General features: G+C 41.9%; 1 protein-coding gene across 3 annotated transcripts in view; it reads left to right on the forward strand.

Moving 5' to 3' along the window:
- The first annotated feature begins 4,572 nt into the window (after window positions 1–4,572).
- The window catches only part of LOC126314797 (putative inorganic phosphate cotransporter), a 239,165-nt gene continuing 229,734 nt past the window's right edge, over window positions 4,573–14,003 (forward strand). For all 3 annotated transcript variants that reach the window (XM_049992445.1, XM_049992443.1, XM_049992446.1), the window contains exon 1: window positions 4,573–4,624. In XM_049992445.1, the coding sequence (XP_049848402.1) occupies window positions 4,585–4,624 (40 nt within the window). In that variant the 5' untranslated portion in view covers window positions 4,573–4,584. The remainder of the gene's footprint in view (window positions 4,625–14,003) is intronic.

Raw genomic sequence — 14,003 nt, forward strand, 5'->3', positions numbered from 1 at the left:
TTTAACGGGAAATCAGTTGACCAAGTAGCTCTTTCAACTGTAAGGATGTGATGTGAGTTATGAATATGATAATGACATCTCCAAAATGTTAAATAAGTTTCAAACGATGTGTGGCACTATACATAGAGCATTAACCAAGAAATACATGAAGACAAAACTCGACAATTTAAACGGAAGCAAAATCCCCAAGATTGGCAATGTTTTACAGAAGTTCGAAGATTAGCGTGGACTTCAGCGCGAGACGCTTATAATACACTACTGGCCATTAAAATTGCTACACAACGAAGATGACGTGCTACAGACACGAAATTTAACCGACAGGAAGAAGATGCTGTGATATGCAAATGGTTAGCTTTTCAGAGCATTCACACAAGGTTGGCGCCGGTGGCGACACCTACAACGTGCTGACACGAATAAAGTTTCCAGCCGATTTCTCATAAACAAACAGCAGTTGACAGGCATTGTGTGGTGAAACGTTGTTGTTGTGCCTAGTGTAAAGAGGAGAAATGAGTACCATCACGTTTCCGACTTTGATAAAAGTTTGATTGCAGTTTATCGTATAGCGACATTTCTGCTCGCGTTGGTCGAGATCCAATAAGTGTAAGCAAAATATGGAATCGGAGGGTTCAGGAGGGTAATCGCAACGCCGTGCTTGATCCCAACGGCCTCGTATCACTAGCAGTCGAGGTGTCAGGCATCTGATCCGCATGGCTCTAACGGATCGTACAGCCACGTCTCGCTCCATGAGTCAACAGATGGGGACGTTCGCAAGACAACAACCAACTGCACGAACAGTTGGACGACGTTTGCAGCAGCATGGACTATCAGCTCGGAGACCATGGCTACGGGTACGCTTGACGCTGCATCACAGACAGGAGCGCCTGCGATGGTGTACTCAACGACGAACCTGTGTGCAAGAATGGCAGAACGTCATTTTTTCGGATGAATCTAGGTTCTGTTTACACCATCATGATGGTCGCATCCGTGTTTGGAGACATAGCGATGAACGCACATTGGAAGCGTGTATTCGTCGTCGCCATACTGGCATATCACCCGGCGTGATGGTATGGGGTGCCAATGGTTACACGTCTCGGTCACCTCTTGTTTGCATTGACAGCACTTTGGACAGCGGACGCTACATTTGAGATGTGTTACGACCAGTGGCACTACCCTTCATTAGATCCCTGCGAAACCCTACATTTCAGAAGGATAATGCACGACCGAATGTTGCAGGTCCTGTACGGGCCTTTCTGGATACAGAAAAACGTGCGACTGCTGCCCTGGGCAGCACATTCTCCAGAACTCTCACCAATTGAAAACGTCTGGTCAATGGTGGCCGAGCAACTGGCTCATCACAATACGCCAGTCCCTTCTCTTAACCAATTGTGGTATCCTGTTGATGCTGCATGGGCAGCTGTACCCGTACAGGCCATCCAAGTACTGTTTGACTCAATGCCCAGGCGTATCAAGGTCGTTATTACGGCCAGAGGTGGTTGTTCTGGGTACTGATTTCTCAGGATCTATGCACGCAAACTGCGTGAAAATTTTATCACATGTCAGTTCTAGTATAATATATTTCTCCAATGAATAACCGTCTATCATCTGCATTTTTTCTTGGTGTAGCAGTTTTAATGGCCAGTAGTATACTTTCCACAATGAAACTTTGTCTCTAAAACTGATAGAAGAACAAAGAGAGCCTGGTCGTACGTAAAGTATGCTACTGGAAAGACACAATTGATGCTTTCTCTGGGCGATGGCAATGGAAATACTATCGATGACAGTGCTGCCAAACAAAGTTACGAAACACAGCCTTCAGAAATTCCTTCACCATACAACATGAAGTGAACAATCCAGAATTCGAATCAAGAACAGCTGCCAACTTGAGTAACTTAGAGGTAGATGTCCTCGGTATTGTGAAGTCAATTGGTAAAATTAAATCTCCTCATCCATGTTGTATACCAATTAGGTTCTTTTCAGAGTATGCTGATGCATTAGCTCCATACTTAATAATGATACACAACCGTTCGCTCGACGAACGATCCGTACCCAAAGGCTTGGAAATTCCATAGGTCATACCAATATTCAAGAAAGGCAATACGAGTAATACACTAAATGTTAAGTCTATATTATTAAAGTCAACATGCAGCATGATTTTTGAACATTATGAATTACCTCGAAGAGAAAGGTTCAAATGGCTCTGAGCACTATGGGACTCAACTTCTGAGGTCATTATTCCCCTAGAACTTAGAACTAGTTAAACCTAACTAACCTAAGGACGTCACGCACATCCATGCCCGAGGCAGGATTCGAACCTGCGACCGTAGCGGGCACGCGGTTCCAGATTGCAGCGCCTAGAACCGCACGGCCACGAAGAGAAAGGCCTATTGACGCAAAGTCAACACGGATTTAGAAAACATCGTTCGTCTGAAACACAGCTAGCTCTATACTCACGCGAAGTGATGAGTGCTACAACAAGAGGTTTAAAATAGATCCCGTATTACTCCACAAGGTTTATGACACTATACCTCACAAGCGGCTTGTAATCAAACTGAGTGCTTATGAAACTGCGTGCTTATGGAATATTGTCTTAGTTATGCAATTTGATTCGTGACTTCTTCTCAGGTAGGTCACACAGTTCCTATTAACTGACGGAAAGTCATAAAGTAAAACAGAAGTGATTTCTGGCGATCCCCGAGGTAGTGTTATAGACCCTCTGCTGTTCATTATCTATATAAACGATTTAGAAGACAATATGAGCAGCCGCCTCAGGTTTTCAGATGACGCTGTCGTTCATCGATTAGTAAAGTCATCAGAAGATCAAACCCAATTGCAAAACGATATTGATAAGATATCTATAGAGAGCGAAAATTGGTAGCTGACGCTAAATAAGGAAGTGTGTGAGAACATGCACACGAGTGCTAAAAGTAATCCGTTAAAGTTCGGTTACACGATAAATCGATCGAATATAAAGGCTTTAAATTCACCTGAATACCCAGGAGTTACAATTACGAAAAACTTAATTTGGAAAGAACACACAGGAAGTGTTGTGGAGAAGGTGGATCAAAGGCTGCGTTTTATTGACAGAATACTTAGAAGATACAACAGATCTACTAAAGAGACTGCATACACTAAGCTCGTTCGCCCTCTTTTGGAGTACTTTTTTGCGGTCTGGGATTCTTACCAGATAGGATTAACGGAGTACGCTGAGAAAGTTCATAGAAGGGCAAGACATTTTGTATTATCGATAAATAGAGGAGACAGTGTCACAGACGTGGTAAAGGATTTGGCGTGGAAACTATTAAAACAAAGGCATTTTTCGTTGAAGCGGGATCTTCACAGGAAATTTCAATCGCCGAATTTCTCCTCCGAATGCGACAATATTTTGCTGGCGGCTATCTACATAGAGAGAAACGATCATCATAATAAAGTAAAGGAAATCAGAGGTCGCATAGAAAATACAGATGGTCGTTTTTTCCGCGCCCTGTTCGAGATTGGAATAATAGAGAGTTATTATGAAGATGGTTCAAAATGGTTCAAATGGCTCTGAGCACTATGGGACTTAACATCAGAGGTCATCAGTCCCCTAGAACTTAGAACTACTTAAACCTAACTAACCTAAGGACATCACACACATCCATGCTCGAGGTAGGAGTTAGACACTGGACTCGCATTCGGAAGGACGACGGTTGAATCCCGCGTCCGGCCATCCTGATTTAGGTTTTCCGTGATTTCCCTCAATCACTCCTGATTTAGGTTTTCCGTGATTTCCCTCAATCACTCCAAGCAAATGCCGGGACGGTTCCTCTGAAAAGGCACGGCCGACTTCCTTCCCTAATCCGATGAGACCGATGACCTCGCTGTCTGGTCTCTTTCTCCAAACAACCCAACCCGGGGCAGGATTCGAACCTGCGACAGTAGCAGTCGCGAGGTTCCGGACTGAACGCCTAGAACCGCTCGGTCACCGCGGCCGGCCGAAGATTGTTCGATGAACCCCCTGCCAGGCACTTAGGTGTGATATGCAGAGTAGCCATGTAGATGTACAAAGTAAGGGCAACACATATGCTCAATTCTGGAAGTGAGACCTGAACAACAAATAAAGACCGAAGGACAGTTATCTGAAACTCAAATTTTAAGGAAAGTAAAAGCGTGTACTCTGATAGAGCGAATAAAGGATTTTCAAATTTGAAAAGAATTATATGCTGCATCAATGAAAGAATTCAAAACAACAAAATGGCCGAAGCATATTGATAGTATCGAAAGAGAAAGATTAGTCAGACCTGTAGAAGAGGTATAAAGACAAGGAAAAGGTGGCTTTTACGAAGACGGAACAGGCTGTTAGCCTTCTCCTTGAAGTGAAGAAGACGAAGAAGAAGAAAAAGAAGAACTTGAGTGGAGGACCCGTAATCACAATCTGCACGCAGTTGCCGTGCTCCGTTGTGATTTGTCTCTCGCTAACCGCGAAGCACGGCTGCTCGTCACGGTCCGTTGGCGATAGCGGCTGGCGTATCCGCGCGGCAGCTTGGGTGGGGGTTTACAGCGAGACCACAATCAGCTGATGCGGTCTGTCAGTGCTCCGCCGCCGCCATGGCCACGACGGAACAGCGGCCGGAGCTCAGCACACACAGTGAGTACCTCTATCGTCCGAGCGGGCGACGAGCGTTTAGCAACGCAAAAGTGATTCAGGAGGGAACACATTGCAATTTACATACGTTGCAACTACATCCACACTCGGCAAATCTTTGTGAAGTAGGCAGGAATACCCATTGTATCGCTTACGTTTTCTTCCCATTCCAGTCTGGTGTGGAGCGAGGGAACAAAAGCTGTTTAAATGTCTCTGAACACGCTGTAACTAGCCTTCGCGGTCACTGCAGGAACAATATGCAGCTGATCACGGTGGATTCCAAGATTCATCAATTAATACTGTTTCTTCAAACTTTGTATATAGGCTTTTGCAAAATATTTTGCGTCTATCTTCAGGCGTCTGGCAGTTAAGGTATTTTAGCACCAATATGAATTTCTTTCCTCAGTCGAACCAACCTGTGACCATTTGTGTTGCTCTTCTCTGTAGACGTTCCATATCCCCTTTTAATGCTATCTGGTACGGATCCCATACCTTCGAGCAGTATTATAGGATAGATCGTACGAGCGTTTGGTAAGCAGTTTTTTTTTTTTGTAAGCTCATTACATTTTCCCAAAAATCATTGCAATGAAGCGAAGTCTGCCACCTTTTCTAACTATGACTATGTGATCGTTCCCTTTCATATCCCTACGAATTCTTACACCGAAGTATTTGTGTAAACTGTCTGATTTCAAATGTGACTATTGATACTGTAGTCATAGTATATTAAGATTTTTCGTTTTGTGAAGTGCACGATTTTACATGCCAGAACACAAATTGTCAATTCCTGGAGTCTTCCCGAGGTCTGTCTGAATACTTGTGAAGTTTTTGGTTCCAGGCAGTACTTTACTAGTGATAGCGTAATCATCTGTCTAGTCTGATGTTGATATTAATATTAACTGACAAGTCATTAATATACAATAGGAACGGAAGATTTCCCAACATACTTTCCCAGGCGGGGCCTGGAGTTACTTCTACATGTGTCGACGATTTTCCACCGAAGATACTGTGCTGTGTCCATCGTACTGGCAATTCAACTCAGTTACAAATTTCGTTGTGCGCCCCTTACGACAAGACCTTCACCAGATACAGGCTACAGGCACACCTCTTGTAAAATATACTGTAATGACGTGAAACGAGTCGGTTTACAGGATATTAAATAAATTTCTATTTGAATATGCCTGCTTGAAGGCCACTTACAGATGAGTTCACATAACAAAACGGAATATTCTATTTAATAACAGCATGGATGTAAGACTTTTGCGCCTTAGTAGCTATAAATTACTAAATAAAAACTGTACTGTGGATTAGGAGTTGCCAGAAGAAAGTTTTTTTACCTAACTTTCAAATTTAGCTTTCGTGTCTGCCAGACGTTTTATATAGTGAGATAAGAGGTCATTACAGAGTTTTGTAGCAGCATTACTCACCGCCTTTCTGAAGAAAAGACAATTTTAGCAAAAGGTAATTTTTCCAATGGGTTTCAAACTATTGACCTAATTATCTCTTCGAATTACATGGATTAATTACAACAAATTTCATGAGAGGATATTTAAGCCGTGATGCTGTGTTAAAACACCTAATTTTATGATAACTGTAACGCAATAAAAACGTACAAGGACAATATAATAAGTGATAAAAAGGAAGGACAAAGAAAAGAAGGAAAGCAGTTGAAACGCAGCTTTTATCTCATTATTATGCAAGTTGCCCTATAATAAAATGGCTCTGAGCACTATAGGACTTAACATCTGTGGTCATCAGTCCCCTAGACTTAGAACTACTCAAACCTAACTAGCCTAAGGACATCAAACATATCCATGCCCGAGGCAGGATTTGAACCTGCGACTGTAGCGGTCGCGCGATTCCAGACTGAAGCGCCTAGAACCGCTCGGCCACCCTGGTCGGCGCCCTATAATAACTAATGACTATAATAACTACAAGGTGTTTCCGTAAGAGCGTGCAAAAAACGTAAGAGGACACAGAAAATGCTCAACTGGACAAGTTGAGGTAGGGAACCTGGGGTCAGGGAAGCCAGCTGAAGGAGATATGGAAGTAAACTTGTCTACCGCTTTGTCTAGCTTATTTACAACTAACATGCGTACAAGTTTACACGTACTGTGCGGTTTATTTACTTACACGTTCTTTATTGTCTGCAAGGAAACAAGGAGGACGAACCTGATTACTAGGAAGTCGAAATGCAGGTTTTACTTACTTTACTTGTCTATAAGGTGGCTCTGTTGTATCGTACTTACATTGTCCCAGGACAGAACGTGCTATGAATCAACGACAAACCCATTCATTACTTAGTGCTGTTCAGAGACGTGCAGTACAATACAATGGCGCAGTACCGGTACAGTTTCGCATAACTCACAGACATGCACTTGTGTATGGGGAAGTACGTTGCAGTGCTCTCACTGCTGAGAGGCTGCACAGAGAACGATTTCCTAACTTGCATCATCCGTTCCGACGAGTGTTTATTTCTCTCAGTCGACGAATGCGGGAAACTGGTTCATTGGAAAAAAGAAACGAGGGACCTGGTAACAAGAGGGCCACTCGCACACCTGATTTGGAACAGGGGGTCCCACTACAAGTACTCGTCGTGTTGTTCGTGAAATGGGCGTTGCACATATTAACGGGTGGCGAGTAGTCCACGAACAACAATTACACTCAAGTCACCCACAACAAGTCAATGTAATGCTTATAACCAAGGGTCGCAGTGGGTCAGTGGTTCCTCGAACAATGGATTGATCGGACAGATTTCCACCACATTGTATTGTTTGCTGATGATGCCTTACTTGATCTTGATGGTATTTCAAATAGCAGGAATAGCCATGTGTGGGTGAGGAAAACTCTTACGCTGTAGTAGAGTCATACCATCAAGTACGTTTTGCTTTGAATATCTGGACCTGCATTGTAGGCGACATTCTCATTGGGCCATATCTTCTACCTGGCCGTCTGAATGGCCACCTATACTTGAGGTTCGTGCAAAGAGTTCTACCTGAGTTGTTGGAGAACGTTCGCTTGGTTGTTCCTGAGACGAAGACGGTGCTCCACCTCACTTCAGTGTGGATGCCCGCAACCATCTCAGTGTTATATTTCCTGGTCGCTGGATTGGTTGGCTCTTAGCACTATGGGACTTAACATCTAAGGTCATTAGTCCCCTTGAACTTAGAACTACTTAAACCAACAATAACCTAAAAACATCACACACATCCATGCGCGAGGCAGGATTCGAACCTGCGACCGTAGCGGTCGCACGGTTCTAGACTGTAGCGCCTAGAACCGCTCGGCCACTCCGGCCGGCAATCATCTGCTAAGTCTGATGTTACTGTTAATATTACCTGACAAGTAATTAATATACAACATGAACAGCAAAGTTCCCAACACACTTTCTCATGCCGCGCCTGAAGTTACTTCTATATCTGTCGACGATTCTCCATCCTATAACGGTACTTTGCGGGCAGGCGTGTCAATTAGTATCATATTAAATTAAAATCGGGGATAAATACACTTTATTTTGGAAGAATTAAAAAGGGGAAAGTAATACGAAACTTTAATAACTGCACAGTATTACTAAGATGCAATATAATGAAAAGTAATAAAAAGCAAAGTAGCAGAAACCAAGCGGAACTGAAAGATATAGGGGCGCGTTTTTTTTTAAATACATATAAAAGAACATGTAACACATTACTGAGCTCTCTACCTTCAGTTATCGCGATCGGGCTAGTCGATGAAAAACTGGTACGCGACTGCGAAATTCGTTAAGGAGATTGCTTAAAGACTCTTCAAGCACGTTTAAAATAAATTACGTGTGACTAAGTGATTAGAGACGTTCATTGTCGGGTGAAGTGAAAATGATTCCGACAACATAATTCGAACTTTGTGTTAACTGGGAAAGATACTCTTGGGAAACTATTATGGTTGTGGAACCCACGAAAGTTGTACGCAACGGAAAGCTATAGTTTACGTAATTATGCATTTTATAAAATTGTGAAACGCGCGTGCGCGGAACATTAAGAGAATCTTATCCTTGGACGGTTGCGGGGGTAACCGATACAAACAACACGCCAGTATAAAAAATAGTTCGCTTATTAACTACCAGATATTAACGGGGAGCTAAAATACTAAAAACAGTGCCTAGACCGTTAAATTGAACCCTGCGTGTGAAAGACAGTCACATCGAACATTTCGAGAGCAAAGAACAGACATTTAAGTGCCGGATTAATAGCCTGGGTCGTGTCGATATTTGGACATTATATGACACGCGTTATGACTCTGAGCACTATGGGACTTAACATCTGTGGTCATCAGTCCCCTAGAACTTAGAACTACTTAAACCTAGCTAACCTAAGGACATCACACACATCCATGCCCGAGGCAGGATTCGAACCTGCGACCGTAGATGTCACGCGGTTCCAGACTGAAGCTCCCAGAACCGCTCGGCCACCCCGGCCGGCGCTGGACTGGAAGGGGAGGTCTCATTCCATAGCCTGCGAGGTCACTCGACCTGAATACCCTTCGTTATTTCCTATGGGGATATCTAAAGCCACTTATCTATGGGACCCCAGTGGATACAGAGATGGAATTAGTTGCCAGAATTGTAGCTGCCTGTGATGTGATTCGAAAAACACCAGGGATATTAGTCAGAGTACGTGTGAATCTTGTTCGCCAATGTCATGCATGCACTGAGGGTGACGGCCATCGAATTCAGCACATTTTGTAAGACACAGTACACATGGTACATTCATTGCCTCGGTGATGGTATTTGCAGTTAACTGTAACTGATGCAGATAAAAAAGTATACAGAAATGTGATTTTATTCCCACTATCTCCGATTCCAGCCAGATTCCATACTTCAAATTGTTCAGTGGAGCATCATCTACGTTCTGTTAAATTTTTGCACCCTCTTACGGAAACACCCTGTATAGAGAGAAGTAGAACGATAAAAACGAAATACAAATAAAGGAGAAGGGGAGAGAGGAAGAGTTAAAACATGTAGACTGCAGATCAACGTGTATACTGACTGCGAAAACTGAGGGGGGATAATGTTACTTTAAGAGATATGTTGTTAGGTAATGTTGAAAACAGAGGAAATTTGAAACTTCTCTAAAATTACATTGCAAGTTATTTAACAGTCTAGTGATTGCAGCACTGGAATCGGTACAAACAAAATTCAAAACATGAGGGTCCGATGTTTCGCGAATATTGGTAATTGCGATTTGAAGTAGGAAACAGTCGATAAAACAAATCAAGCGCCTTCAGGCTATATATAACAATGACGGCTACCTGCTGAAAGGGGTAGAGTGATCTTGTAGTTGTGTTTGGATAATACATCTTACACAGGAATTCAGAAAGAAGGTTAGTGTTTGACGTCCTGTTGGCAATGAGGTAACTAAAGACAGAAGAGGAATGTAGCCCAAATCAAGACACAAGGAAATATCACGTATTGTACCTTGGTGTACGATGTCTTAATAATAGAATATAGGCGGAACTTGTCCCGAAAGATTTTCCTTGTGATATCTCTGGAGAAAAATCTTTTCGTGTATTTGTAAAATATAATGTGGCACGTAGTTCTTCTGGTCTTAGTCACGGGATGATTGAAGTTTAGGAAATCTATTACTTAACGGCAATTTGCACTGCGTATAATGGTACTTGAATGCTGCTCAAGACTGTAAGACCAGGTTCACATGAACTACAACATTTTAAAAAAAGTCTAAAGCGAAATAATGACAGGCCTGGATGACTAGAGTAAGTGTGTTGGACAAATACTGCAAGACTGAAATTGGGGGTCACTTGTGAAATTAGAACATTTCGTCGCAATTTGTTTACAGTATTTCAAGAATATTTTTGCGAACTAAGAATTTTATTCAGCCCTCTAGATATAGCACTTAAGAACCCTAAAGATACAGTCAAGACTAGTAACATACAGTTCTCATGTTGGGCCAATGATATCGTCAATTACGATTGCAGTGGATACGGGATCATCGCGATTGGTTCTTGGGTCAATGGGGGCATGGTCAGACGAATCACGTTTTTTGATTCACCATGTCGATGGTCGTGTCACGATACACCGCCATCAAAGTCGTCAGCTGCTCGAAACACAATTGCGTCACCGGCGCTGACCAACGCAGTCAATGTCTTGGTGTTAGGACATCTACCAGGTCTTCCATCGGACCTACTGTAGTAACGAAGGCAGCACGTCAGCTGTGGATTAAGTTAACATTACTACGGACCACCTGTGTCCTTTCATGCTTGATGTCTTCCACGCCAGTAGGGCCATGTTCCAACAGGATAACTGTCCATGTCATGAGGCCATAATCGTGTACAGTGCTTTGAGAAGCATGATAGTGAATACACGTTGATGCCTTTTCCACCAGAATGGGCTGGTCTAAACCTTAAAGGACCTTTTGGGACAATATCGGGCGGCAGCTTCGCTCCCACAAACCATTGGCCCGTTATTTACGGGAACTACGTGACGTGTGCGTACACGTCTGGTGCCATTAGCTCCAGAAGTCTATCAAGTACTTTTCGAATCCATGCCACGGAAAATAGTTGCCTATTAAACAGATTTTCATAACGTTTTGACTCATCAGTATAAAAGGAATGTCAACAAGCATTAATTTCGTGAGGACGTGTGTACCCATTCGTGAAAGGAAAGTGTAAACGCTCTTCAGCCGTCGTAATAACAATGGATGTAAGTATTATAAGGTTTTTAGGCGTATAACACTCAGCACGCGATCTACCATCTGTGGCGGAGGCTGTGCAGTGCAGTAATTTTGGTACTGTCCTCTCCCACTTCACTTAACAAACGTCCACGAGAAAAAAAAAGTAATGTCTTTCATGATTTCGAGACTTAATTTCTAGTATTTTACCTTCGTTGTCGCTACGTGAAATGTTAATGTAGGAACAGATTACTTTACTCCTCCCATAAGCTGGGTGCTTAGAATTTTACAACCCATCATTTTCGTGAAAGGCGTCTTTATCTTGCGTCTCCGACTGGAGCTTGTGTCTCTGTGGTGTTCTAACTACTGTAAACAAAATCCCAACGATTCACCTGATTCTTTTTTGTGCTTTTTCGAGCTTGATGAATTATAAAATCATCAGACAACAGTAGGCAGATCAGCATATTAGCTACATTAGTTCAAGCCTAGGAGCACATTGTTTATAAACATTTAACGTACTACCTGAAAACCTATGACGTTGGCGATAAATGTCTGTCAGCCTTCAGACAACAGCATGGCACAATAACTGATTTAGTAAAAGTTAGCGATGATATAAAACATGCCATGGACAGATCTGAAGCCAGCATTTTAACACAGTTTGATTTAAGCAAGATTATAGAAACCGCTTATTTTGAGATGTACATACGATCGTGAATTATTGATGAAATATTTGTAACCGCGTCACAGAGAAACTACAGTATCACTACCAGAGTGGAATATGCCTCTTGTATAGAAACTTGCCACCTGACAATAAGACGTCAGCATTTATAAACCATTTTGGCGAAGTCTTGCATCTGCTTTACTTGCGACCGACCCTATGTGATAATTCCATTCCATATCGCTACAGATTGCTGCACCCAGGTATTTGACGTGTTGACCATCCAGTAATGATCCATCAAGAATTATTTCTGGCCACTCACGGTGTTAATAAGACTGCTAATTCTGAAATTCCATATATTAATTATTGTTAACAGTATACGTGGCTCATGTTCTGCATAATTTGTTTTGTTGTTTCGTTAAGGACGTGTAATTAGATTAGATGTACTTTTCGTTCCAAATGAGGAGCTCCTCTGTTATGTGGAAAATGTCAGAAAACAAGAATATCTAATAAATATCTATAAAATAAGAACGTATGTACCTTGCAGATGTGAAATAAGCTGACAAAAGTCTTAAGTATATTTAAATTTAAAAGGTTATAAAACTTGTGAGCAATTATTAAATATTCAATACACTTAAGTGAATACGATGATCCTTAGCCTATTGTAGCCACCAATCATCAAATAAAATAAGAGAAAAATTACAGCACTAGTTTACAATGGTCGCATTACTGCACAAAATTGGTACAGAAGCCAGATTGTACGCAATATTCATATATTATGTGATATTGATAATAACATACATGCATCAATCGGTTCTGCCAAGAAATTCACCAGTGGAGTAGAAGGAGCCGGCCACCAATAAATCCTTTAGACTCTTCTGAAACTTTTTACAAGTGCTGGTATGTTATTGAAAATGTATGTTGCTGAGTAGTGGACATCTTTCAGAACCAAAGTAAGTGACTAAATAGTTGTGAAAGTTATTTCTCTATAAAATGTAAGAAAGGGTCTGAAGGCTCTTGTCAGGTGAAATAAGCGCATAAATAAATAAGCTTCTCTGAGCGGCACTCGCTATACGTTTGAGTACCGTGAATGGTTCTAATGATTTGTTGTATGTTCGGTAGTGAACTCACCCGCAACATAATCTTTTGATCGGAACATGCGCACTGTATTACAATTCCTTCTATTAATCTCAAAGTTTCAGCAATATTCTGCTGATTCACGTCAGTAAGTTACAGCGCCCTGCATGAACGAAGAATTACAGACTTTATCTGAAATTTATTCGAACACGTCTTCATAACACTCCCTTAGCCCTTCCTCGAGGGACTTCAGGTGTCAGAATAGGTCCTGGCGATTTCTTCCCACTAAAGATATCTGACAGCTTCTATCTTCTATGGGGCCATCAGTCAGTTTCACATGTGTTCCGGCAGTTCGTAAATAGTCATTCTTTACGAATCGAAAATGCAGATTCTACTAAATCCTTTTTTAACTGACTAGGGTTTATGTAGCTATACTGCCAACAGATTGATTAAAAATATCACAACACAAAGAATAATTTGAAATTATTTTACAGTATTCTGATAGGGACATAACATTTACAAAATGCGTGTACTCTACAATTCAAACTTAAGTATCTCGCAGAAGTTCATCGAACCACATTCACACTATTTCCCTACCGCTCCACAACGCATGGCATGAAAGAATACTTGTATCTTTCCGTGCTAGTACTGATTTTTCTTACTTCATTACGATGATAATTTCTCCAAATGCAGGTGGGCGTCAACAAAATATTTTCACATTCGGAAGAGAAGTGTGGAGATTGAGATGTTGTGAAAAACTATTCGCAACGAAAAATTCTTTATTGTAATGATTGTCACCCGAACCTGAGTATGATATCCATGCCTGTTTCGCATAATACAAAACGACCTGCACTTCCTCGATGTCCACTGTCAGTTCTCTCTGGTAAGGGTGCCACAGCGCACATAGCTAGAGAATTTTGTCGTGACATCAACAGTAGCTAGAAGAGAGCATCTTTTTCTTTGTAAAATCAAGAGCTTCTAATCAACATAG

The sequence above is a fragment of the Schistocerca gregaria genome, chromosome 1 (assembly GCF_023897955.1).
Source record: "Schistocerca gregaria isolate iqSchGreg1 chromosome 1, iqSchGreg1.2, whole genome shotgun sequence".
In the NCBI taxonomy this organism is placed as follows: domain Eukaryota; kingdom Metazoa; phylum Arthropoda; class Insecta; order Orthoptera; family Acrididae; genus Schistocerca; species Schistocerca gregaria.